The sequence below is a fragment of the Amblyomma mixtum genome, chromosome 3 (assembly GCF_055824585.1).
Source record: "Amblyomma mixtum isolate Tamu chromosome 3, ASM5582458v1, whole genome shotgun sequence".
NCBI classification, from domain to species: domain Eukaryota; kingdom Metazoa; phylum Arthropoda; class Arachnida; order Ixodida; family Ixodidae; genus Amblyomma; species Amblyomma mixtum.
Window position 1 is genome coordinate 164,995,603 of NC_143014.1, and position 26,162 is coordinate 165,021,764.

The 26,162-nt window shown below is 48.5% G+C and overlaps 2 protein-coding genes across 2 annotated transcripts in view; one reads left to right on the forward strand and one right to left on the reverse strand.

Annotated features, from left to right (window-relative positions):
* Positions 1 to 26,162, forward strand: part of LOC149352602 (uncharacterized) — a 390,194-nt gene that overhangs the window by 50,850 nt on the left and 313,182 nt on the right. The gene's annotated exons all lie outside the window — the stretch shown is intronic.
* Positions 5,287 to 7,665, reverse strand: LOC149352603 (uncharacterized). Its single transcript, XM_089585120.1, has 2 exons — positions 7,656 to 7,665; positions 5,287 to 7,101 (listed from the first exon to the last, which is right to left on the reverse strand). The coding sequence occupies exons 1-2, from the start codon at positions 7,663 to 7,665 to the stop codon at positions 5,351 to 5,353; spliced, it is 1,761 nt and encodes a 586-aa protein (XP_089441246.1). The 3' UTR covers positions 5,287 to 5,350.

Genomic DNA, 26,162 nt, shown 5'->3' on the forward strand with positions numbered 1-26,162 from the left:
ATGCGCTGCGCGAAAGTCAACGCACAAGCGGTCAAAATTAATCCGGAGCCGTCCACTACGGCGTCTGCGCTGACATGAGAGACAATGTCGTTCTCAATTTCGTTACTCTCACTGCGAAAATACTGAATGGTCCCGACTTTTGCGCCCACGTTGGCACGTTAATGGGGCTCATCTCATCGTCCTCATCACAACTCCATTCAGCACTGCTGGTTGTGTCGTCCTCCAGGTCGACAACAATAGCCGGCCCTCGGTCAACAACACCGTCGATGATGTGGTCCAGTTTCCTCATCATATCCTCCTCACTAATAATATGCTGCACGTAATTCTTCCATTTCTCAGCAGTCACTTGCATGATGCCTTGCCAAACCAGAGGCTTCACGTCTTGGAGCTTAAACGTCTTGTTTTGACTGACCACGAAACCCTTGACATCGCTTGCACATCGCTTGTACTCCGATTGTACGTTACTGGACGCCATTTTGTCATAAGGAGTGACCAATTACGTCATTTGAAGCGATGTGGACACGATCTCCTGGTGCTTTTGTAATAATCACGCTGCTCAGTTACCGTGTGGGCAGCAATCTCAAATTCGCGTTTAAAGCCAGCTGCGTCGTATTTAGCCCGTCGTCCGAGGCTCCGGGCTTCAGCGCTGAACTTCGTTTCATGCCCCGTTCGTTTCTCAATGGTGCATCGTCGTTCATGCCATATCTCTCATACGCCGGTCTTCGGTGGCCAGCATGGTTGACAGTGCGAAACGCCCGGAGCGTAAAATCTTCCGCGCCTGCGTCTCATACGAACGTCCTCTTCGCGTGATGCGGCTCTCGACCTTGGCACAAAGCTAAGCGTCCGCAGTCTTCTGGCCTTGGTTGTCGTTAAACGACCCAAGGCGGTCTCTGCCCTTGGCTCGCCTCCGTGGCGTGCCGCTCTGGAGTCTGCTGGATGATCCGAAATAACGGATTCCCCCTCTAATGGACCCACTGTTGTTGGGCGGGCGTGCGCTGTCCTGCTGACAGTTTCGCGAACGACTGAACCCGCGGCGACACACGACTTCAGGGTCGCGACGGGACAGAATCGCTCGCAGCGGCGGTCTGCAAGTAAGAGCAAGCGCGCGGCAACGAGGGTCGTGGAAATAAAAAGAAACGAAGGCGTGTGACCGCGCTGTTCGTGAAAACGCGCTGCCACCACCACCGCGTCTCCCCGTGCGGACTCCGCCTCTGGCGTGCGGCGGGCATCTGCTGCCGCCTGTTTCGCTATTCAAGCGTCGTGAGCGCACGCGAGGTCTCGCCTTGCATGTGTGCGGTGCGTGCGTTTCAGTTGTTCCGGAAGCGGAAGCCCGTCGCTTCCGGTTCCGGTCGCCCTCGGGAATGACGCTGCTGCGACAACAACGGTGCTATGGCGGGGCCCCTGTCCCCTGCACTTTATTCGCTTTGGCGGCCACCGCCGGGCGGCGTCGCCTACCAGCGTTACAGCATGTCCGCTCCACCCTTTCGACCGCCCTCCCTGTCGTGCGAGCGAGCGGACGTGGAAAGAAGGAAGAAGGAAATTCAACCTGTGGCTAGCATTACATCCCTTTGGCACTGCGGCGGGTATTCAGCGTGGCACAGCCTGACCGCGTATGTAGGACACCTATGCAGGAACGTTGTGCCCTCTTTTCTGGTGTTTGGGGTGATTGCCGCTTTGGCCACATCGCGAGGGTTACGTGATAAGCTTGTTGAATTTTTAGGAGATAGCGCCGCCATTCGCATGGTGGCGTCATGACTTGCAAGCATCACCCTTTAACCTGGCTCAGACAGGCTATTAGCGAGAAGCGCTTCGTTTTTCCCGTCCGATGTATGTTTGAACCGGATGACTTAGCACTTGTCGCGAAAATGGACAGAGCAGCTCCCTGCAGCGGCGTAAGATTTCTTTTAAAAGGAGTGGACGTCCGTGCATATCACATGAAGCATCCAAAACGGAGCATGCTCTTTACGTCCATCACGCTGCTCATCCCACCGGACATCGTGGAAGAACTCCGCGCCGTCGTTCTGGAGGACGGCCGAATGACAGTGCGCGAGATTGTTACCGCTGTCATATCATATGAAAGAGTACAGTCTTACGCGAGCGATTGATTTTCCCCATAGTTTTCCTTACATATTTTTGCTGAACTCAAAACGTCCCTCGTTTTCACTGAGTACGACTCGGAGGTACTGCACGCGTAAAAGAGCGTGCCTGGTATTGCTCTCAAGGGGGCAAACAGAAAATGCGAATTTGCGCTTGTTTTCTAGGTGATGAGCGCTGATACAGTTTGACATGTGAAAGCGAAGCAGATGATGGCAGATGCCCCAGCATTAATTGCAAACAAAAATACGCATGCATTGCAAGCATTTTTTTAAAGCGATGTTGATTGCCTCGGGACATAAAACAGCATGTAATGATAGATGAGGATGCCTAAATAAATGAGAAAAGGTTCCCTGATCTAATGAAGTCGAGGAGTGAATGATGATGTGGTTCCTGTGTCCAAGCGGTGTATGATGCAGGATTGTTCGGCGAGAGACCCGCTGCCGCCAGGTGCCGAATTCTTGTCGGCTTCAGCGCCGGGCAAACCCACAGCAGGTGGTGATTGTCGGCCTCAAGATTTCGGTTCTTGCAGACTGGACACCCGGGGCGGGGATATACACCTTCGAATTGCGGCCACTTTCGTGTCACGGCTGGGGTTAGGGCAACCCCGACCCGGATCCTCCGAAGCGCAACCTCCTCTGCACGGGTAAGACCGCGGGGAAGGGTTACCGCACACGGAGGTACAGTGAACTAGGATAACGGAGGGATTAGAGCACGTGTGCGGCGCCGGAGGTGTTCCTTTCTTGTTATAGGGTTTGGTTTGGTTTATGGGGTTTAACGTCCCAAAGCGACTAAGGCTATGAGAGACGCCGTAGTGGAGGGCTCCGGAAATTTCGACCACCTGGGGTTCTTTAACGTGCACTGACATCGCACAGTACACGGGCCTCTAGAATTTCTCCTCCAAAGAAATTCTAGCCGCCGCGGCCGGGATCGAACCCGCGTCTTTTGGGTCAGCAGCCGAGCACCATAACCGCTGAGCCACCGCGGCGGCTTCTTGTTATAGGGAGGGTGGTGTCATCCAGGTTTAGGACTGGAGGCAAAGACGAGGTTGGGGTCGCTAGGCGGGTCGCAGAATCTGCACGGCTTTGCGAGCTCGGGAGGTCTCGTGGGGCCCACTGAATACGGACTGGCTGCGGGATGCGTGCCGCGAGACGATGGATGTCCTGGCAAATTTCTGTGGTGCGTCTAACGCTTCGTAGTAGGCGTGTGACGTGAAGGGCATCGGTGCGAATGACAGTGTGAGCTATAGGTAGCAGTGGAACGGCGGCCACAGAGCGAAGTGCCTCTTTAACGGCAAGCATCTCCGCACAGAAGGAGGGAGGAGGTTCTGGGAGGCGAAACCTGGACGTTTTGTTCAGGGCAGGCTTGCAAGGGCAGTGAATTGCAGTCGTCGTTGCGCAGGCCTGAATGCTTGCGTCAACGTATAAAACGATGGAGCCATGCGGCAGGTGGGCGTCTTGTTCTGTAATTCGTTCGCGAAACGACGACGCCGCGAGGGTAGATGATGGCCGACGTAGATCAGTTGGTTTGTTGCCGCTTAGCTGAACAAAACGCCAGGGAGGGAGAACTGGCGGAGGCGGCTGTAGAATGGAGTGCGATGAAGCATATGCCCTGAGTGCACATGTTGCTTGTGTAAGGTTAGACCTAAGCCGGCGAGCATCACGACGTTGCTGCACCAGCCCATCTAGGGTATTCAGCTGCGCATGCTTTTGGAGTGCCACGATCGGGGTGATGCGGGGAAGGCAAGTGGCGACCCTCATTGCCTCTTGATTAACGGCTTCAAGGCGATCCCACTGAGCCCTCGTCAAATGCTGGAATTGGGCTTGGTAAACGAAGCGCGGTTGCACAACCGCCCGCACCAACTGCCGTGCAACATAAGAGCGGACGCCGCCTGTTTTAGGAGCAATGCGTCTAATCAGACCTAACGTCGTACTCGATACGTGAGCCCAACTACACGGCCTAGAAGGAACCCCCCTGAGCTCTAAACTTCTGAAAAAGGCTGTACGTGGCAGTGGTGTCCGCCTGCGAAAAACCGTGCTTGCGCAGAATATTCCGTCTTTAGCAATGCTAAATTGCCAGCCAGTTTTTTTTTTTTTTGTACGATCTCCGTACACTATAGATACTCTAAACCGTACACCTATACAGAGCCCGCCGGCTTTGCTCGTAATGAGCCTAGTAAGGTTTTGGCCTCAAAAAGTCATTCCTGTACGTGCTGTAAAAGCAGTTAAATGAAAGACACAGTAATTGGCTTTTGCCGGTTCACTTAACTTCTAATTTGACCTCCCTTACTCCTACTCTTGTGGCTCCAGGAGTGATGCCATGTCTACCATAGCCCCGTCTGCTCACCCGTTGCCAGTCATAAGCCTGCTGTTGCTCGAGCAGTGCTGCGGTGACTGATGTCGCAACGGTGGCTCTATGACGGCAACGCTGGCAGTGCTACAGATGCAACAGCGCACTGCAAGAAATAAAGTAGAGTTCACTTCGCACTCTAAGCATTACGTACCGTGAAACTTGGCTGGTATGCTCATGGCCGCATTCTCTATTCTGTCAATGGGCCATGCTCGTGGGTCTCTCTGAAAGCACCTACACCTACAGGCCACCATGTGTGCAGTGAGAGGATTACGGAAAGAGCCTATATAGGAAGAAGGCGGTAGGCAATAAAAGTAAGAAATTGGGGCTGAGGAACAAGGCACCACGCATGAATGTATAATGTAATAATAATAATGCCTTTATTTTCCATCACAAGGATGAGGGAGGCAGAGAGAAAAAGCTATAGGGATCTAGCTTGACGGGCTCTCGCCTCCCCGAAAAGAGACAGAAGTTGTCAGGAAATAAATATGCAGACAGCATAACAGCATACCACCAAAGCTTAAAAAAAAAGAAAGAAAAAACCAGCAGTAACACTAAAGAAATAAAGGAAGCATGAACAGAACCTATTTTTTAACACAACTGTAACACTTTGTAACACATAAAAATCAAACGTAAAGGCAAAATTACATAAAAATTACAAATTGCAAAATTATAACCACATAAATTTAAACAATTACAGGAATTACAATTCAAAAGTTAGAAAATCACAACCACAAAATAATTATACAAAGTTACAGAAAATGCAGTTCAAAAGTTACACCCGGTTACATATATTTGAAACGAAGTTTTGCAACTCTTTTTTTTTTTTGTCCTTTCTTTTACAATGCACGGAACTCAATGCCTTGAATGCCGCTTCAGTGCGTGACCCATAATTCTCATTAGGACTTCATGACCCGAATGGCTTGTCTCTGAACAAGATCATGTTTTTTAGAAATATAGCACCTTGTCTCATTTCGGATTGGCTGTCTTCTTCAAGCTTTGCAAGTTCGCGCTTCACTTCGGTGCCGACTTGAGTATGTGGGTAGCTGAGCACATTCACGGCGTCAGCAATGCAGTCGGCTGGGAAGAGGAGCACTTTATGGGTTCTGCGTCCAAGGAGCGGCCTCAGGGTCGACCATGAGTCGCAGTTGCGATGCAGGAGAACCCACTGGAAACGTATTCCACGGCGCTGTAGTTCTCGGTGTGCGCTGTCACCCTCCCAGCCCATCAGACGTGACAGGTCGTGGGAAAATATGTAGCGTTGCTCTGCAAACCACACAACGTTGAAGCTGACTTTGCCTGAAAGTTTCACAGGTCGCCAGGCCGGTTTGCATAGGCCTTCCAGGGCCAGCTGTCTCGTCAGCAAAAATCCGTGCTCATCTTGCAGCTCAACGCACGCCCCATCGAAGAGGCATGTCAGCTGGCATCCTCTGGTCAACTGGAGCAGGCGTTCGCCGGCCGTCACGCACCATGCTCTCATTCCCGGCGGCAACGTGATGGTCTCCACCGTGCACAGCGCGGGCAGCTCGGTGAAACGCGGCGCCAGAGGCCGCAGCAGGTGCGGCGTGACTGACCGGCGCACGCCCACATCTACCAGCTCTACCAGCACCGTGTCGGCTGTCACGGTGACCACGCGAGCGCGGTGCCAAACCCCCGCGCACAACGCAGCACAGGGGCGACCGGGTTCTGCGTCGAACGGTGGTCCAAAGGCCGTCGGCTTGTAGAAATTATCCATGGCCGCCCTTAGAAGGAACAGCGGCGACTCGCTCTTGAGTGCCAACAGAGCCACGGTCAGCATGGTGGGGCCAACACACACGTCGGTCACTCGCACAGCAGACAGGGCGGGCAGACGTTCTGGGGGCAGTAACATGGCGGCTGCACTGACGGCCGGCAGAAGTATGAGCTCGCCCGAAGAGTCGGCCGCCGCCTGCACGCGGAATAGTCGGGGCCAGCGGCACACCATATATGTGGTTCTAAAGTTTGGCGGGCGGCCCCACTCATGTGTATAGGCCTCGGCGAAACGTAGCATGTAGATCCCCTCGGGGTACTGCGCCAGCACTGCGTCAATAGCTTCTGGCATGCCAATCTCATTCTTTGCCGCCAGTCGGACATGCGCCAGGCAGTCTTCCAGCGAGGCGAAACCGTATTGCTTAACATCTAGCGACGTACCGTAGCGCTGATAGTACGAGTCCAGCAGCACACGCCCGTGCACATCGCCTTCGGCCGTGAGCTTCAGTATTTTCTCTATAACGGCTACCGGAAGTGTGGGAGCGCTGGGTCGTATCTGGGGTGGACGCTCTACAGTACGCGGTGCTTGGTTGCGAGCGTGCTGATCATGGACCAGTGTCCGTGCATGGCTAACGCTTCCGTCGGACTTTGCGCTGATGAACACATCGTCCCCAGTGCGCTGCACGTGCACTGTGTCATGGAGACTTTCCAGAAAGCTCAAACAGTCTTCATAACCGAAACTGATGTACGGTATCGAGTGGCCCTGCAAAGTGCAATAGTCCATCAGTAAGGTCGCATACCTGGTAGGGCCTCTGTTGAAAAGGAGCAAGGCTCGGATCAGGTACTTGATGTCACTGAGTTTTTTAGCACAGTCCTCCATAGCTTTAGTAGTAGCAGTGATCGCACACAAGCAAGCTCGTTTGACACTTTCTTGCGGAGCGCGTCAGATCGAAACGTTCTGCAACGCAAATACGTTCGATGCTCGTGGAACGTGGTCGACGTGGTGCACGTTAATGCCAAGCATGATGCAAAGCCAATGTCTTCTGAAGAAGATGAAGATGCACAAAGCGTCCCCTGGATTTTCGGTCCTACACGTCTTTGACTGGCCGGCCGCCGCATAACACTGGGTTTCGGTTTCGAAACTAGAGCAGCGTGGCGTCCGATTATGCCGTGGGGCACTTTCCGCGCTCAAAACAGCAACTTTTTGCAGTTGGCAGCCGAAGTATCTGCCTGTACAGTGCACGGTTAAAGTGAACTAGAATAATATTCTACACTGCAAAAAAAAAAAAAAAAACCGTAACCAAAACGGAGACTTCCTACGTTTAGAAACACAACCGCGTCTTAGCAAAACGTAGGGAAATACCGTACTTCAGTCCAGTAGCGACGGAGACGTACGTGCTCGGCAAACTAGTTTATCTACCGGTTAATCTCCCCACCTTTCCTCCTCCTCGTGCTGTAAAGGCTCAATGTCTATCTCACTGTACCGGTGGACATCTGCGCCGCCCCAGGTAGCACCGGAAACACCAGAACACTGCTTTAATTATGTGTTTTTGTTTTGTTGAAAAGTTAATGACATTGTTGTGAAAATATTTTTTTCATAGCGCTTTTCAAACGTTGCAAATGAGTGGAGAGACCAGACTCTACCCGCCGCGGTGGCTAAATGGTTAGCGCGCTCGGCTACTGAGCCGGAGTTCCCGGGTTCGAACCCAGCCGCGGCGGCCGCGTTTCTATGGAAGCGGAACGCAAAGGCGTCCCTGTACTGTGCGATGTCAGTGCACGTTAAAGATTGCCAGGTGGTCGAAATTATTCCGGAGCCCTCCACTAAGGCACCTTTTTCTCTCTTCTTTCATTCCTACCTTTCTCCCTTCCCTTACGGCGCGGTTCGGTTGTCCACTGATATTTGAGAGAATTACTGCGCCATTTCCTTTCCTCAAAAATCAGTTTTCAGACCAGCATCCCTAACGCGCTTTTTAATATTCGCTTCTGTTCATGGCTCTCCACATAGTCAAAATACTCCAGGCTGTAGAAAATGAGGTATTCGGATAATTCCGACTACACTGACATCGCACAGCAGACGGGCACCTTTTTCGTTTCGCCTCCATCGAAACGCGGCCGACCACCTACGACGATTTTTTTAAAGCGGTCGTTGGGTTACAACATATGACTATCGGGCTTCAATTTTACAAATGAAATATCGCCTCTTAAATCGATAATTTTAAAACATTTTTTGTTAATTGTCAGCCATATTTTGCACGATGCCACGTCTACAGTCTGACAGCAGATGTAAAAACTGGATGATGCAGCACCTTTTTGGAAATTTGGTGCACAAAAAAATACACAAACCTACCTGCATATTTGCTACATTCGCAATCTCTGGGAATGAAAGGAGGGGGACCAGAGGTATGTGCGCAGCCAGGAAAGCTGTGCTGGTGTTCATACACTCTACCCCCCCCCCCCTCCCCTACCTCCCCCGAAATTTGGATACTCGCGTTAAACTCGGCAGCTGCCTGGGGTCACCTTTATACTCCTACGACACTGCGTGCGCTGCTCTGGCGGCGACTCCACTGTGCTTTGCTTTTCAACGCCATTTTGCCATCTTCGTCAACGCGGGGGCTCCAAGTACGTTTTGACGTACGGAAGATCGCTGTGTGAGAGGTAAGTGTAATTTCACTGGTCTGCATTAAGTGATTTGTCGTGCCAGAGCCTTATTTTATCTTTATCTGCAAAGATAGGGGCTGCCTCAAGCGCGCAACGCTCGGCGCACCAGCGTAAACAACTTGTCAGGGCCCCGGTGCGCATAAGCGTTGCCACTAGGATCTCGCGTTCATTTCTCGCTTACAACGGATTGCTGTAATCCGTCGCGTTGATTACCGAGCAGTGTGCAGCGGTTTTCAGTGACCTTGGCTTGGTAAGGAAAGAGAAATTCGATTGGCGCACGTAGCTGTTCACCGAGCTAAGTGGTATCACCGCAATTTCGCCAGGCTGCAGGGTAAAGGACAGGCGAACAACCAACGTTTTTAAATATTTAAGAACGTTGCGAAGAACGACCGGGGAGCAGCAGCACGCCGATTGTACCCGCAGTACCCGCTCGGGAGAGGGCGCCACGTCACTCCTTTTTTGCTTCTTTCCCTCTGGGAAAACAGCTCCTGCATTCCAAGGTTGACCGTGCCATGCTTCTTGCTCCGTTCCCACTGTCGCATTCGTTCAACTAGAGAAACCTTTCTAGTACACTCTAGTTCAACGAGCCAAGCGAAGCCTGGGCAGGCACTGTGCGTGCGTTGCTGACATGTGTACTAGTTGCCAGGGTTGCCAGGTGTGGCTACTTTGCGCCAAATTGGCTACTTTTGAGAGCTCTTGGCGACAAAAATTTGAGCTTGGCTACTTGGCTACTTTTTGGCTACTTTTGAAATGCTATTTATGAACACCATTATCCTTTTGTACCTGCCTTGTTGTCGATAAATGGGGAACAATTTAGCAGGGTTAGGCCAAATGCAAATTAGTTGTGCAGGCACTTCGGTTTTCACTTTGGTTTTGGTTCGAGGCTCGGTTTTACACGTCAAGCAGGCTTCAGACAAAGATCGGCGACTTAATCAGACTTGAGCTCCATCTTAAGGGCATGGCGAGATAGCATTAATCGGTTAATACCCAGATATGTGGAATTGGTCATTCTCTACATTTACTGATCGCAGAGAGTCCTACCACTCCTGGCGCCGTGGTGCAGTGGTTAAGCAATACGCTACTGCCCTGCGATGGCAGGTGCTGCCATTAATGGAGCTTGTGCCCAGGTTGCACTTCCCAAGCAACCAGTCTCAACCAACCAGTAATTTAACTTCCATAAGCCATGGTGGGGAGAGTACTCATAATCTGGTAGGCAATGCTTCACTCCTAGAGTTCCACGTACGCCTTCACGTAGGACTCACAAGGGCTTCACGTAGGGCTTCACTTTGTTTACCCATCATGAAATTGCGACATGTCCCCTCTAATGCTCACGCATTAATAACTATGACTGCGTCAAAAGAACACAAAGTATTTGCTCTGCCGAAGAGAGAATGATTTATTCTGGTCACTTTTCAAGTCATGTCATAAATACCTCTTATGCTTCCAAGTTATTTACAAGCACTGTTGCCCAATAGGTTGCCCTCTGTCTTTAAACTGTAAATTTCCTGTCTCTGGTGACGTTTTTTTGGTGTCTTGGCGCCAATTCTGGCTACTTTTGAGACCGTGGCCGTAGATTGGCTACTTTTTGGCTACTTTTATAATTTTCTTGGCTATTTTTTGAGATTAGGACCTGGCAACCCTGCAGTAGTAGTTGCGCTGGTGTGCGCGTCATTGCACCGCTTTCGTCGTTCCAGACTTTGGCCCACGCGCAACTTTTGAGGGCAACTTTGCCCGGACCCAAGGCTCCCGTGTGGCTGCTCACGGCGGCCATGACTGCGTCTCTCGAAGCGCTCACTTCCCTTCCCACGCCGACACCACGGGGTTAACCCGAGCATCCGCAGGGACATCCCCGCAGGGGGATGATGGTGAAAAATGCATCACCACGGACCCGAGCATCCGCGCTTAGCCGTGCGTGGCATCGCCGTGTCCGGGGAAAAGGGGATCCTGGTGGTTGAGCCGATGCCGAGCGTTTGGACCCTTAAGGCCCCTCGGCGGAGGCAACACACCACTTTGGCCCCAGCTTCCTGTAGACGGCACCTCCGGCCTGACCCGACCGGGGGAAATCGGCAGTCGCCTTTTCCTATCCTCCCCTCTATCTTTCACTTTCCTATCTCTTTCTTACAACTCTCCTGTCTCCTCCTCTTTTCTTCGTGTTTTCCTCTTTTTCCTGGCGGCGAGGGTTAACCGTGTGTGACTGTGAGGACTCTGTGAGATTGCAGGTCTTATTTTAAATAAACACAAAAGTACAAACAATAAACGAGGCGGCTTTTATCGGAAAGGAAACCAATTTCAATACGAGCGAGAAAAAAGGAAAGGAACAAGAGAGCAGGGCGGCAACGCACGGGAAAGAAACACACGGTGGAACAGAACAAAGTGCTTACGGACAATACAGGGAAAAGAAAATCAAAGAGGAAAGTTCACACTACTTGTCTTATTTGAGCAACGAGCGGAGAGGACTGGCTGGGTGTCGGGCAGTCAAGGAGTCTCTTGGCGTTCCGATGTTGATGCGACGCTACCGCAGCGTCGGCGTCTGTGGGCTCCCGGCACGGTTTCCAGGTCTGGTATCCCGGAAAAGTCACGTAGGCGCCAGAAGCGGCCTGTGTGGAGCAGCTGACGGATGGTCGGAGAAGAGTGGCGCCTGGGCCTGGTGGTTGAGGCTCTCGACGATGGATGTCCAGGTCTGGTGGCCCAGACGTCTGCGGCTGAGGCCCAAGCCCGTAACTCGGGGAGCCAGCAGAACTCGTCCACGTCCGTCGTCCACCGCGCTCTTCTCTTCTCTCCCACGTAATCCTCTTCGACCTGCCCCGCGTTCCCCTCCGCACGCGCTCCTCGTGCTTTGTCTTCTTCTCCTCACGAACGCCGCTGGGTGGCGCTATCTCCTTACAGAAGGCCCCCTCTTCGGAAGTTTTTTCCAAGGGAAAGAACTCAACTTCAGGAGAGCGACACCAGACGCGTTCGACGATCGCAACACAGAACACCGCACCACAGCGCGCACACTACACACCACACACAATACGACGGTCGTCAATGTTCGAAGCGTTCACAGACCTTCGCACACACAGCACAGAGAGCACATGGAAAGTCAACGTAAAGCGTCCATAGAGGGCGAAGAAACACGGAAAGCATAAAAAGTAGATAGCCGACACTCAAAAACAAACATGAACAAACAAAAACAATTCCAACAACAGGTGTGGGCTACATTCTTCCGTATTCCATTGTTCACATCAAACCACTTCACCGTCGCGATAACTTTTTCGGCTAGTACTTCCGTTTTCCTTTGTGAAACCGTTTTCTCCAAACCGACCTCGGTTTCCACCATGATTTTACATGTTCCCGTCCTACGATGTTATTCACTCTGTTCTCCCTTGCCTTCGACACAGTCTGCTGACACATATCACACGATCTGACATAACTCTTAATGTCAGCCTGTACACCGGGCCAGTAAAACTCATTGAGCACCCTAGCTATTGTTTGCCGTATTCCATGATGGCCGGATAATGCACTCTTATGTGCCAACTTAAGAACTTGTGTGCGTAAGCCCTTCGGTACCACCGCTTGCTCAACGACTCGGCCGGGACACACTTGGTACGACCGGAAAAGAACCCCGTCATCTGTATCAAAGGAGTGGGCGGTCTGTCCCTTGCCATGAAATATTTGCCCCAACTTCCTGCGACACACCTCTAAGGTCGGGTCTTCTTCCTGTTTGAGGCGAAACTCCGGCCGTGACAAGTGGAGTGTGTTCAGAGTGGGGCTTTTACTACTCTCTGAAACCTTTGCTGTCACCATAAGGGAAGGAACATCGACCGCACCCGTCATGGCAAGGGAAACTGCCTGATCAGTGAGAACTGGCGGGTCAACCGGGAATGGAGGTTTAGCCCCGGGGACATTGCCTATTATAATGTCGTATAAGGGTGTAGACAAGCAGCGCGCGATGGCCTTACCCGAGAAGTATGGAGAAGAAATCACCACCTCCGCTTCCGGAACTTCTACACGGGTCCCATTGGCCAAGAATAATGTAGCCTTTTTCCCTGTTAGTGCCGCTGGCGGTACAAGAGACTCACGCACAACAATACCGGTGCTGCCCGTATCCCGTAATACCGAACCATGCTGGCCGAACACCTCACCGTGCGCCACGGGCATAGCAGTTTCCACCGGGTTGGAAGGACAGACCATCTCCCCCAACTGGCCCTCTACGCGCGTTACCTCTGCAGGGTTATCGGGATGTGAGTATCGAGGTGTCACGCAACAGGAGGACTCCTCACGGTCTCCTGGCCTCTTAGCTTTGCACGACTGGGCATCATGTCCTACCTCGCGGCACCAGGTGCAATACAATTGCTTCGGCTTTGTCCGACAATCCGACGCCTTGTGCCCAGTCTTCTCGCAAAGAAAACATCGAAGGCGGGATTGTGAACGTGAAACCTCGTCCTTGGCTTTAACTATCGGGTGCTCACCCTCCTCTTTAAAGAACAACAAGTTATTTTGCCGCTGTGCCTCGAGAAAATGATCGGCAGCCTCCGCCAGCTTAGAAACTGTCTTGCCCTCCCGCTCACGTAAGAAAAGGGCTAAACGAGAATGACAGTTGTTCAGAAATTGTTCGCTCACGACCATCTCGCGAACCACCTCAAAAGTGCGGCCTTCTCCCCGAATCTCGACCCAACGGTCAAAGAAGCTAAACAACCTGGCAGCATATTGCGAGGCCGTTTCTCCATCCTGGGGCTTGCTCTGGCGAAACTTCTCTCGGTATCCTTCCGCGGTGAACCTAAACCTCTGAAGCAAGGCAAGCTTCGCTTTGTCATAATCCACGGAATCCTCAGGCGAGAGCCGACCGAAGACCCTAAGTGCTTCGCCGCCAAGGCACAAGCTCAACGCCGTTGCCCACTTTTCTTTTGGCCAACCCTGCCCCGAGGCCACATGCTCAAACCTCTTTAAGTAGGCATCGAGGTCATCCCGCGCTTCATTGAACTGTGGTATGAGGCTGTGCGGGTTAATGGAGCTGGCCGATGAGACGCTACGCTCTCCACGGTCACTCGGAGGATTTGCGCCACCCTCCATGAGCCTTATTTGTAGCTGCAAGTTCCGCGCCTCTAACTCCAATTTCTGTTTCTCCGTCTCTAAATTCCGTGCCTCTAATTCCAATTTCTGCTTAGCAGCTTCACGCTCCGTCTCTAAATTCCGTGCCTCTAATTCCAATTTCTGCTTCGCAGCTTCACGCTCCGCGGCTCTCTCTTCCCGTGCCTTACGAAGCTCGTCCTCCACCCACGCTCGTAACTCCGCGCCGCACAAGCCCATGCGCTCGCCTAAAGCAACCAAATCTGAAGCGCTCATATTGTTCCTAAATTAACACAACAGGCAAATGAATAAAAACCGACCTCGTCCTGTCGTAGTGGACGCCAAATTTGTGAGGACTCTGTGAGATTGCAGGTCTTATTTTAAATAAACACAAAAGTACAAACAATAAACGAGGCGGCTTTTATCGGAAAGGAAACCAATTTCAATACGAGCGAGAAAAAAGGAAAGGAACAAGAGAGCAGGGCGGCAACGCACGGGAAAGAAACACACGGTGGAACAGAACAAAGTGCTTACGGACAATACAGGGAAAAGAAAATCAAAGAGGAAAGTTCACACTACTTGTCTTATTTGAGCAACGAGCGGAGAGGACTGGCTGGGTGTCGGGCAGTCAAGGAGTCTCTTGGCGTTCCGATGTTGATGCGACGCTACCGCAGCGTTGGCGTCTGTGGGCTCCCGGCACGGTTTCCAGGTCTGGTATCCCGGAAAAGTCACGTAGGCGCCAGAAGCGGCCTGTGTGGAGCAGCTGACGGATGGTCGGAGAAGAGTGGCGCCTGGGCCTGGTGGTTGAGGCTCTCGACGATGGATGTCCAGGTCTGGTGGCCCGGACGTCTGCGGCTGAGGCCCAAGCCCGTAACTCGGGGAGCCAGCAGAACTCGTCCACGTCCGTCGTCCACCGCGCTCTTCTCTTCTCTCCCACGTAATCCTCTTCGACCTGCCCCGCGTTCCCCTCCGCACGCGCTCCTCGTGCTTTGTCTTCTTCTCCTCACGAACGCCGCTGGGTGGCGCTATCTCCTTACAGTGACCAACTACCCTGAGTTGAGTCATATTAGGTTATAGTTAAGGTGTACAGCTGGCGTGGGCAGGACTTGCTCGCAAGTTCCTGTCCCGTCCCCTTGTTGGGCTCCATGGTGGGTGGCTGGCACCATGACCGAAAAACTAGAATTTTTATGGCTCCCCCTTTTTCCAAACCAGATCGCTCTCTCAAGAGAGGGCGGAACGAAGCAGAACAGTTTTTTCAAAAAAGAAAAGTCAGTTTTCCGAAATACCATGTCATCCATAGTGAAGTAGAAGATAAGCAAGCTAGAAGCCTTGGGCATTGGCTACAAGGTATCTAAAATGGCCAGCGGTGACTTACTGCTCGAACTGCGTGACAACGTCCAACATTCAAAACTCGTAAACATTGTATCTGTTGGGGATATTCCTGTCTCCGTGACGTCACACCGATCTCTGAACACCGTCCGAGGTGTTATATCCGAAAATGACTTTGTCCACATCACTGAAAAAGAGATGCTCAAAGGTCTGAGTGACCAAGACGTGATAGATGTTCACAGAATCAAGATCCGGAAGGATAATAAGGAAATAGACACAAAACACATGATCCTGACGTTCAACACCAGCACACTGCCCAACACAGTCGAAGTAGGATATCTAAAAGTTAACGTAAGACCATACATTCCCAACCCTCGCCGATGTTTCAACTGCCAAAGGTTCGGTCACGGCTCACAAAGTTGCCGCGGCCGGAAAACGTGCGCGAAATGCGCCTCGAAGGATCATTCTGATCAATGTGACGCAGCCCCGCACTGCGCAAACTGTGAAGGTGACCATGCAGCGTACTCCAGGGCGTGTCCGTCCTGGAAAAAAGAAAAGGAGATAATCACCATAAAGACAAGGGAAAACATTTCATTTAAAGAAGCGAGAAGGCGTTTTGCACTCACCAACTCATTCTCGTTCACAACAAAACAAAACTTCGCCGATGTGGTGCGTGGGCGCGGCGCACCACACCAGGCTTCGGCACCCGTCCAGGTCACACGCAGTGAGCCTGTGGCGGTGCCATCCGCGCCCCAAGGCAGAGCAGCTAACGCTGCTCCGCCAACTGCAAGTCAGGCTGCGCAGACCCCCGGGTCGGCGGGCCTCAAGACCTCTTCCCACAGGTCGAGGTCAAACTCGAACGCGAACGTGCCTCCTGCACGGTCGTCCAGCGCCTCCACAGAGGCGATGGACACGGCCCCGGGCAGCCCCGCGCTGTCCACGTCGGACGGTCGGCGGAGCTCTCTGGATCGATCAAAAAAAGACAGGCCCCGAGTCACGGGGCCAACAACAACTTGATCTACCTTTCCACCCTATAGAAACACAAAATTAAGATGGCTTTCATAATACAATGGAACTGTAGAGGACTTTTAAACAATTACAGTGACATAAAAGACATACTAGGAGCACATGCTCCTGTCGCCTTATGTCTACAAGAAACAAATTTAGGTCCCCAAAAAATAACTTTCTAAAGAATTACACTGTTTTCCGCCGCGATCGGGAACAGGCGAGCCGACTATCGGGAGGCGTAGCCATCATAGTGAAAAGCGGCGTCCCGGCTCGAGAGCTTAAACTAAAAACAAGACTTGAAGCTGTCGCAGCCACTCTGGTTGCCCATAAAACCATCACAGTGTGCTCACTATATATCGATCCGCACTTTAATTGAACACTACATGACTTAGAGGATCTTTTAGAGCAGCTACCAGAGCCATACCTGGTAGTTGGAGATTTTAATGCACATTCATATTTTTGGGGAAGTGAGAAAACTGACGCTAGAGGCCATCTCGTAGAGGATTTTATTTTATGCAATGACGTCTGTTTACTCAACTCTAATAAACCTACATACTGCTCCCCAATCTCGGGGAAAATGAATGTTTTAGATTTGTCTTTTAGTTCACCGTCTCTTTTTAACGATTTTAACTGGAGTGTTTTAGACAATCCATATGGAAGTGATCATCTCCCTGTCGTAATAAGTCTTTCATCCTTGCTAACAGTTATTCCCACAAAACCACGGTGTTGGAAGCTAAATTTAGCTGACTGGCAACTTTTTACAGCACAAGCTACATTAGAGAAAATAGTTTTAGAAAATGTTGACATCAATGAGATAAATGAAAAATTCACGAATTGTATCTTAGCTGCCGCACATTTAGCTATTCCTCAATCCTCTGGAATAGTAAAACAAAATCACAAATACTGGCACACAAAAGAATGTAAAGATGCAAAAAAGAAACAAAACAAAGCCTGGGGCATTTTTCGGAGATATCCAACACATGAGAATCTCATAAACTTTAAAAAAGCAAGAGCAAAAGCACGATACATCAGACGCAACGCAGAAAGGGCATCATGGCAACAGTACATATCCTCGATAAACAGCTCAATAACATCCAAAAAAATGTGGGAGCAGGTGCAGAAATTCACTGGAAATTTTACTCCTTTCACATTTCCAATGCTAACAACACCCGGTACTCAAACAACATTAGAAGAGCAGGCCAACATATTGGGTGAGCATTTTTCCACAGTTTCAAGCTCATCCAACTACAGACAAACATTTCAAAAGCACAAAACAATAGTAGAAAAACAAAAACTTCCCTTCAGAACATGCATACATGAAGACTACAATCAGCTTATTACAATGCAGGAACTAAACGCAGTACTAACATCCGGTAAGAAGACAGCACCAGGCCCAGACAATATACATTATGCCATGCTTGCTCACCTCTCTGAGACTGCCATAGAGGCTCTCCTAAAATTTTTTAATAAAATATGGATGAGTGGAGAAATCCCCCAAGCATGGAGAGAAGCAATCATAGTACCCTTTCTAAAACCTGGCAAACCACCAACTAGTCCCACCAGTTACAGGCCAATAGCACTCACTAGCTGTATAGCAAAATCATTCGAAAGCATTCTAAACATCAGACTAACCTTCATACTTCAGTCCCGGCAATTTTTAGATATACACCAATGCGGGTTTAAAAAGACATGTTCCACAACCGATCACCTTGTTCGCTTTGAGAACACAGTCCGGGAAGCGTTCATCCACAAGCAACACTGTATCGGGGTCTTCTTCGATCTGGAGAAGGCTTACGATACCACGTGGAGGTTCGGTATCCTCCGTGACCTAGCGGACCTAGGTATCCGCGGCAGGATGCTGAGCTGTTTGAACGACTTCCTAACCAACCGCACGTTCCGAGTCCGCCTAGGCGCAACCTTCTCCAACACTTTTATACAAGAAACTGGCGTACCCCAGGGGTGCATCCTCAGCACGACCTTATTCATCATCAAAATGAACTCCATAGGAAAAGTAATCCCAAAATCCATAATGTACTCAGTTTACGTAGATGACCTCCAAATAGCATGCACGTCTTCCAGCATACCTACCTGTGAGCGACAGATACAAATAACAATAAATAAACTGGCCACCTGGGCAGATAGAAACGGATTTAGATTTTCCCCTCAGAAAACAGTAGCGGTTCTGTTCTCTTTGAGACGAGGCCTACAGGCCGACCCCACACTATATCTAAACCAGACCCCATTACCTGTCAAACAAGAGCATAAATTTCTAGGAGTAACTTTCGATAAAAAGCTCACTTTCTTGCCACATATAAATAGCTTAAAGAAAAAAGGTTCCCAGGCCATCAATATACTGAAACTACTGTCAAGAAAACGCTGGGGGTCTGACAGGGCATGCCTGTTACATATATATCGTTCTCTGGTTCGCTCTAAGTTAGACTATGGGTCCATCGTATATGGATCAGCAAGACCATCCTACATAAAACGACTGGATCCTATCCACAATCTTGGTTTAAGGTTGTCTTCCGGAGCTTACAGAACTTCACCAATAGCAAGTCTGTATGTGGAAACGAATGAACCTTCCTTAGAAGATTGAAGAACTGCACTAACTTGTACATACATGCTCAAAATCCTTTCTCAGCCCAAACATCTCTGTTACCCAATTGTGACGAAATGCCCATCTCGAATACTCTTCAATAACAAGCCTTACGCGATTAAGCCGTTGCTCTTGCGCTTCGAAGAAAAATGCCAAGCTCTGAACATACTAAACGAAATTAAAAATATTGCCCCAAGACACGAAGCGCTACCACCGTGGTACACTCTCCCCACAGTGTGTGACGTCACACTAACACGCTTCAGTAAAACCTGTACGCCACACGGCCATATAATACAAGAATATCTAGCACTGCAAGAAAAATACAGAAATTACACTGCATTTTATACTGACGGGTCAAAAACTCATGCTCATGTAGGAAGCGCAGTAATACAAGGAAAAAATGAAAATGCAGTACGACTGCCCTCATGTGCTACAGTTTTCACCGCGGAGTGTTATGCTATTAGTGTTGCGGTACAGAAAATAACAAATGAAAACATCAAAAACAGCATCATTTATACAGATTCACTGAGCGTCCTTACAGCATTAAACTCCAAAAATGCCACAGAGCCACTGATTGGAACCATCATACACAATATAGTAAAGGTCACAACACGAAAACATGTTATAAAATTCTGCTGGGTTCCCAGTCACATTGGCATTAGGGACAATGAGAGAGCCGACATGTGTGCTGCACAAACCAGAACCATGGAAATAAAACATGTGAATTTGCCTCCTAGGGATTACATGAAGTTATTGCATAGCAGACTAAGAGCCAAGTGGCAAGCTTCTTGGGAAAATGAAGGACATAACAAGCTGCCTACCATAAAGCCCATTTTAAAAGAATGGAAATCATGCCGCCATAAAGAACGTTTTATCGAAGTAATTTTATGTCGTTTACGCATAGGTCACACACACATCACCCATAACTTCTTATTAACAAAAAAAGACAAACCTGTGTGTGAAATGTGTGGTGAGGAGCTCACAGTAAATCACATTTTAATTTCTTGTTCAGATCTCGAAGAACTTTTAAAAAAATTTTGTACGGTATTTTACAATGAACACATTCCATTTCATCCCGCATTGCTTTTAGGCGAGCAAACACTTGTCGAATTTTCACTTGTTTGTAAGTTTCTAAAGAAAGCCAATGTTTTAAATCTATTATAATGTAACCTCTGTACACGTGACATAACATCATCTAACCTTCTGTTTGGCGCATGATAGCCCTAGTTGCTTATGCGCCATAAAGCCCCATATAACTAACTAACTAACTAACCTTCCCACTCGTCTGCACTGGTTCTCAGCCACGGTGTTCCCAGCGCAACCTCCTGCGTCGTCGGATTTTGTCTGTGATGTGCTCCGCGCGCACCGTACTGTGTCAGGTACAGCCTCAGCCTTCTTCAGCCATCCTCGCCTGGATTATTACCGTTTGGTATTGTTCCCAAGGGGTACCTTTAGCGTGCGCGCCTTTCGCGCTTCTTTGTCGTTTCACCCGCACCTCAGCGCGCCCGCTCTCATGATCGTTTCTCTTCGAATGCTGCATGTGCTTGACTTCATCTGCTTTGCGCGCATTTTGATACACTGCTCGCTCGTGTTTTTGGCAGCATAGCTTATTCTGTGCATCTTATGTACCATCAAAGCTATACACGATCGAACTGTTCACGTTGATTGGTGGTCCGAAACAGAATGCGCCTGATTAGTTTACGTTAAGATGATGACGTGATAATAACACGTCGCATCGTTGCCATTCGGCCCCCCCCCCCCCCCCCCCCCCAAATACTTGCCTCGTTCTACTGGCAGCGAAATTTTGGTGGAAGTTGAGATGAGGCGCACTTTAGATTAGACTAGCGGCAAAGGTTTACTGTTGCTTCGCAGTAAAGCGCTCCCACCCGTCGCCGTCGCGCACGAGAGTATTTAGATGGCTGTTAGTATTGTTACTATCAAGGATTTAGCCGCTGTAGCGTCGCAGGTCTATTCAGAATATCAGATCATGGTCTTGCATGTTCACCAAAGCCTGTCATGTGTCAGTCGTGCCACTATGCTGCTGCTGTATTTCTGTCCATTGTAAAAAATATTTTGTGTGATTATGCTATGTGAATGGTTTCATATGGGGGAAATATTTTGCGTCACTGCAACTATATGATGCTGCAAAATCAACAGATGCCACGAGTATGTGCTGTTAAAGCCTTGGCTTGTAATAACCATGTGTGTGGAGAATACTATTATGGCAGGGAGTCATGCATTTCAGCTTTTTTAAAATGCCTTTTTCCTAAAAGGAATGATGAGAGGCTTCATGAGCAACGTCTCTATTTCATTGGTTGCTCAGAGAAAGCATTTATTGAAAGCAAGCAATAGTTGCTATTTTCTATTGTTCAAGTAGCAGCATCGGCATGCCTCATCATTTTAGTCTTGAATGGCTGAAGGTGCTTCCAAAGCATTGGCTTCTTTTTTTTTCTTGTTGCTTACTCAGCATGCAGTATAGTGTCTGTAGATTGCACTTTAGCATGTTTTTTGTGTTCTCCCAAGCAAATTTCAGGTGACCAAATTCAGAGGCACCTTGTATTGACCTTATGTGCTTGCTATTAATGCATAAGCATTTATATGCCAAGCTAGACATCAAATCTGCATCCTTGAAAGCATGTCTAGCACCTTGTCTGCAGAGACTCTTGCCTTCAAGGAGTTCTTGGAGGTTTCATGTATCTCCTTGGTGTTTGAAGTGACAGCCTTGAAGCTACTAACGTTGCATGCTTTATTGTTACTACTATTGTTTTTCTGCTAATATTGAACTACTAGTCTCCGACACCTGATGTTTACCTGAATGATCTTTCTGTCTCCCACAACAAAGGCACAAGCATCAAGCTTAGGGCTCATTCACCGCCATTCATCCCTGTTTTGGTTTCCCTCGGTCAGTTATGCTATCAATAATTATCAGTTTAAAGCACAAGTATATATGAAAACACATTGCGGGCTAAGTGAGGTTAATAAGAGTTTTCTACTCTGCACAATGGTGTATATGGTTGGCCTTGTATGTCTTTACTTGTGTGTTAATGCTTCTTTTGAGCTTACAGTCTAAATAACCTTACCTGCTAATTGTATCCTAAGTCCTTTTCTGCCTATCTTCCTTCCTCCTGGCTCTCTCTCTCTTCAGTCATTCCTCCTTTTTTTTTACACTGACTATTGGTCATGTGCCTGCTGTGAGAACGACAGCCAGCACTAGGCCCCTTCCTTTTTTTTATAGAACCTGCACTCCTACTACTAATACTAATAGTACTGTATCAGTATTTCTGTGGTAATTAATTTTTTTGTGATGTATAAAGTAGTTGGCTAAGCCACCGTTAGCAGTGTTGAATATCACAATATATCACGTATATATCTTGCATGCAATGTATCAGTATATTCACTATTGCACTACCCTCAATTTCTTTCAGTTAGTCATTTGGCCGTAGATATTTTGTGCTTCTTTCCTTGTTCAGTCCACTCAAAATAAAATTTGCTTTCTGTGTCGCTGGTAAAATCTACAATGAATGCCGCTGTGTGTCTTGTAAGGAGGAGGCAATGTTAATGGAGCCATGACCTTTTCTTGGAAATAACAAGCTTTTGCCGTATGTGCTGAACCTTGAGTGTGGAGAGGAAAATGTCAGGTCTTGGATTTCTGCAGAGGTGAGACACCAGGGTGAATCTACCAGCGCGAAAGACAGGGATGAGAAAGGAGACAAAACAAGCGCTGGCGTGCAACTTAAGTTTATTGAAGTGAACAGGGAATATATAGAAAAGCCAAGCAACACCACAAACCACACAATTACAGATACGCATACATCACGACATGAGCCAAAAATCGCCCCGAACATTCCCTGACCTGGATAGTCCAACTTGCTGCGTGATGTTCATGTGGTGGACGGCACACATTCGTCACCGAGTAGTGTAAGATGTGTCGAGCCTCGATAATCTTCTGGTTAATCTGCTCCAAATGTACCGCCAAAATGTGTGTTGCCGAAAGGAACGGGTAGCATCCTTCACATCCCTTTCAGTATACAGCCAAGTTAGAACCCACAGTGACATCCGAAGACGTCTCGTGCTCCCATAATCTTACATTGATACAGTTTGGCTCGCATAAACCCGACCACAAGATAACGATTTCTAATACACCACATTCATTTTACACAGCACATTACATTGTGATGTTTCAGTCAACACGTGTGCTTTCCCCGAACCTCATTCACAGAATTATTCTTAACAGTTTTACTGATTTTAAACAACTTATTAGGGTCTGAAAACACCACTTTTAGGTCATACCTTCCGGCCACATTTTTCAAATTGTGCGACAATCTATGTATATACGGTAACATAACCGGTCTTTGGCGTCTGCCTGGCTGGCCCCGGCCTGATCCCACTGGTCCCCGCGAAACATTTTCAGCTTCTTTAAAAATTTATTGCACGCTCTTGGCATAACATGGTTGGGAAATCCTGCGTTCGTTAGCCTTAAAATCTGCTCTTGGAAACTAGCCATCATGCTATGAAAGCATGACTTCATCAATACTGAACCCAGGCTACACGATGCAGTGCTATCCTTCACTAGCTTGGAAAGGTCCAACTCGTAGTCAAGTAGCAGCTTAACACTCCTGGGTGAATATTGCCAGCACACATGACGCATGCATAACATCAAGGTAAGGTCCAGAAACCGCAGCTCTTTTTGTTGGGACATTTGCTCCAAGGTAAACCTAAGACCAAGGTCTTGCCCCTTAATCAACTTGAGAATATGTACTGGCCCCAACCATCACAACCTTTGTAAAAGACTAGAAAATTATCAACAAAGCGAAAGATTTTTTCCCCCAGCCCATGCAAGTCCTTGGTAATCATTCTGTTCACGCTGCTTAAGAAAATATCGCTTAACACAGGGGCTACCTTCAAACCAATACATATACCATATTTCTGAACATATACCGCACTTCATACTCCAAACACATGCTCTTCAAATAAATTTCGGAAAAAGGGTCAAACAAAATTTTGTCTCAGGTTATCTGCAAAAGCATCTGCCTACTTTGCGTCTTGAAGATCATTTTCTTATGCCGAATTCACAGTGTCTGGTTGAGCACCTTAAGAGAATGACAATCCAGGGGATTGTCTTGTGTTTAGTGGCAATATAGAACTATTTTTTTATATCCCGCATGGGGACCTGGTGAAAACCTTGCAAATGTGTATATCGGAGCACAACAATGAGCTTGCGTTCAGAAACAGTTGTGGAATCCCTACAGTATTTTGGAACTTACCTCCTTTTATTTGAAGAGCAAGTTTGTGGAGTATGGCAGTGCAGTATATGTTCAAAAATCTGGTATATGTATTGGTTCGAAGGTTGCCCCTGTGCTAAGCGATATTTTCTTAAGCAGGGTGGACAGGATGATTTCCAAGAACTTGCATGGCTGGGGGAAGGGGGGGGGGGGGGGGGAATGTCCCACTATGTCGATGATTTTCTGGTCTTTTACAAAGGTTGTGACAGTTTGGGACGTGTACATATTAAAGGTGCAGTGAAGAGGAATCTTAACTCATCTTTTTGCCGCGGGAACTCGACCTACACGTTCCGAGCATTCTTAGAAACTTCGACTTATTGCCCTGTGTGGCCGATTTCCCTAAATCGGATTAACGTCCGGCGCCTGCCTTTTTTTTTTTAATTCTCCCCGTGCGGTGGGCGGAGTCGACCAATGTGTGGAGTGCCTTTCAGCCAGCTCCGTAAAGGCTTTGCTTTCGCTTTATTGTGTTTTTAGGTTTCCGTGAATAAATAGCTTCATTCACAGATAATATAGTCACAATATAAGCCTGCAGAAAGAAAAATACACGCGGACTATTTGCTACTACGGATTACTACGTATTACTCCGCCGATGGCAGAGCGGCAAGCCTCCATGGAGCTGACTGAAAGGCACTCCACACGTTGGTCGACCCAGCCCACCGTACGGGGAGAATTAAAAATAAAAGGCTGGAGCTGGACATTAATCCGATTTATTTAGGGAAATTGGCCACACAGGGCAATAAATCGCAGTTTCTAAGAATGCTCGGAATGTGTAGATTGAGTTCCCGTGGCAAAAAGACGAGTTCAGATTCCTCTTCACTGCACCTTTAAGTTGATTACGGAGCAAGGCATTGGTCTTAGGTTTACCTTGGAGCAAATGTCCGAACAAAAAGAGCTGCGGTTTCTGGACCTTACCTTGATGTTATGCATGCATCATGTGTGCTGGCAATATTCACCCAGGAGTGTTGAGCCGCTACTTGACTATGGGCTGGACCATTCCAAGTTAGTGAAAGATAGCATTTCATCATGTAGCCTGTGTTCAGTATTAATGAAATCATGCTTTCACAGCATGGCGACTAGTTTCCAAGAGCAGATTTTAAGGCTAACGAACGCAGGATTTTCCAACCATGTTATGCCAAGAGCGTGCAATAAATTGTTAAAGAAGCTGAAAATGTTTCACGGGGACCAGTGGGATCAGGCTGGGGCCAGCCAGCGATATACCAAAAGACCGGTTGTGTTACCCTAGATCGTCGCACAATTTGAAAAATTTGGCCAGAAGGTGTGGCATAAAGGTGATGTTCTTGGCCCATAATAAGTTGTCTGTAATCTGTAAAATTGTTAATCATAATTCTGTGAATGTGGTTCAGGCAAACACCACCTGTCGAGTGAAACATGACAGTGTATATGTGCCTGGTAAAATGAATGTGGTGTATAGAATACCGTTATCTAGCGGCCGGGTTTATGTAGGTCAAACTGGAAGGTGTATCAGTGTAAGATTACGGGAGCACCAGAGGTCTTTGGATATTGGTAAGGGTTCTAACTTGGCTGTACATTGCAAGAGATGTGAAGATTGCTACCCATTCCTTTTTGCAACGTGCATTTTGGCGGTTCATTCGGAGCAGATTACCCGGGACATTATCGAGGTTCTCATCTTACGACTTGGTGAAGCGTGAGCGTGCCATCCATCACGTTTACACGCGGCGAATTGGGCTATCTAGATTATAGGAATGTTCGGGGCAATTCTTGACTCATGTTGTGATGTATGCTTATCTCTAATTGTGTGGTTTGGGGTGTTGCTTTGGTTTTCTCTGTATTCCCTGTTCACTTCAATAAACTTTAGTTGGGAGTCAGCAGTTATGTCTCCTTACTAGTCCCTGTCTTTCGCACTAGCAGATTGATAATGACACTATAGCGACTTGCCCAAATTTCTATCGTTCTATCCATCACACCCAGCCTCTTTTTTTTCTGCTTTTTACTTCAGGGGTTAACAAACCTTGGTTTAGTACTTTCACTTTATTTAATGCTCTGTATGGTAAATCAATATGCTATGTTGGCTATAACATTGTAATATT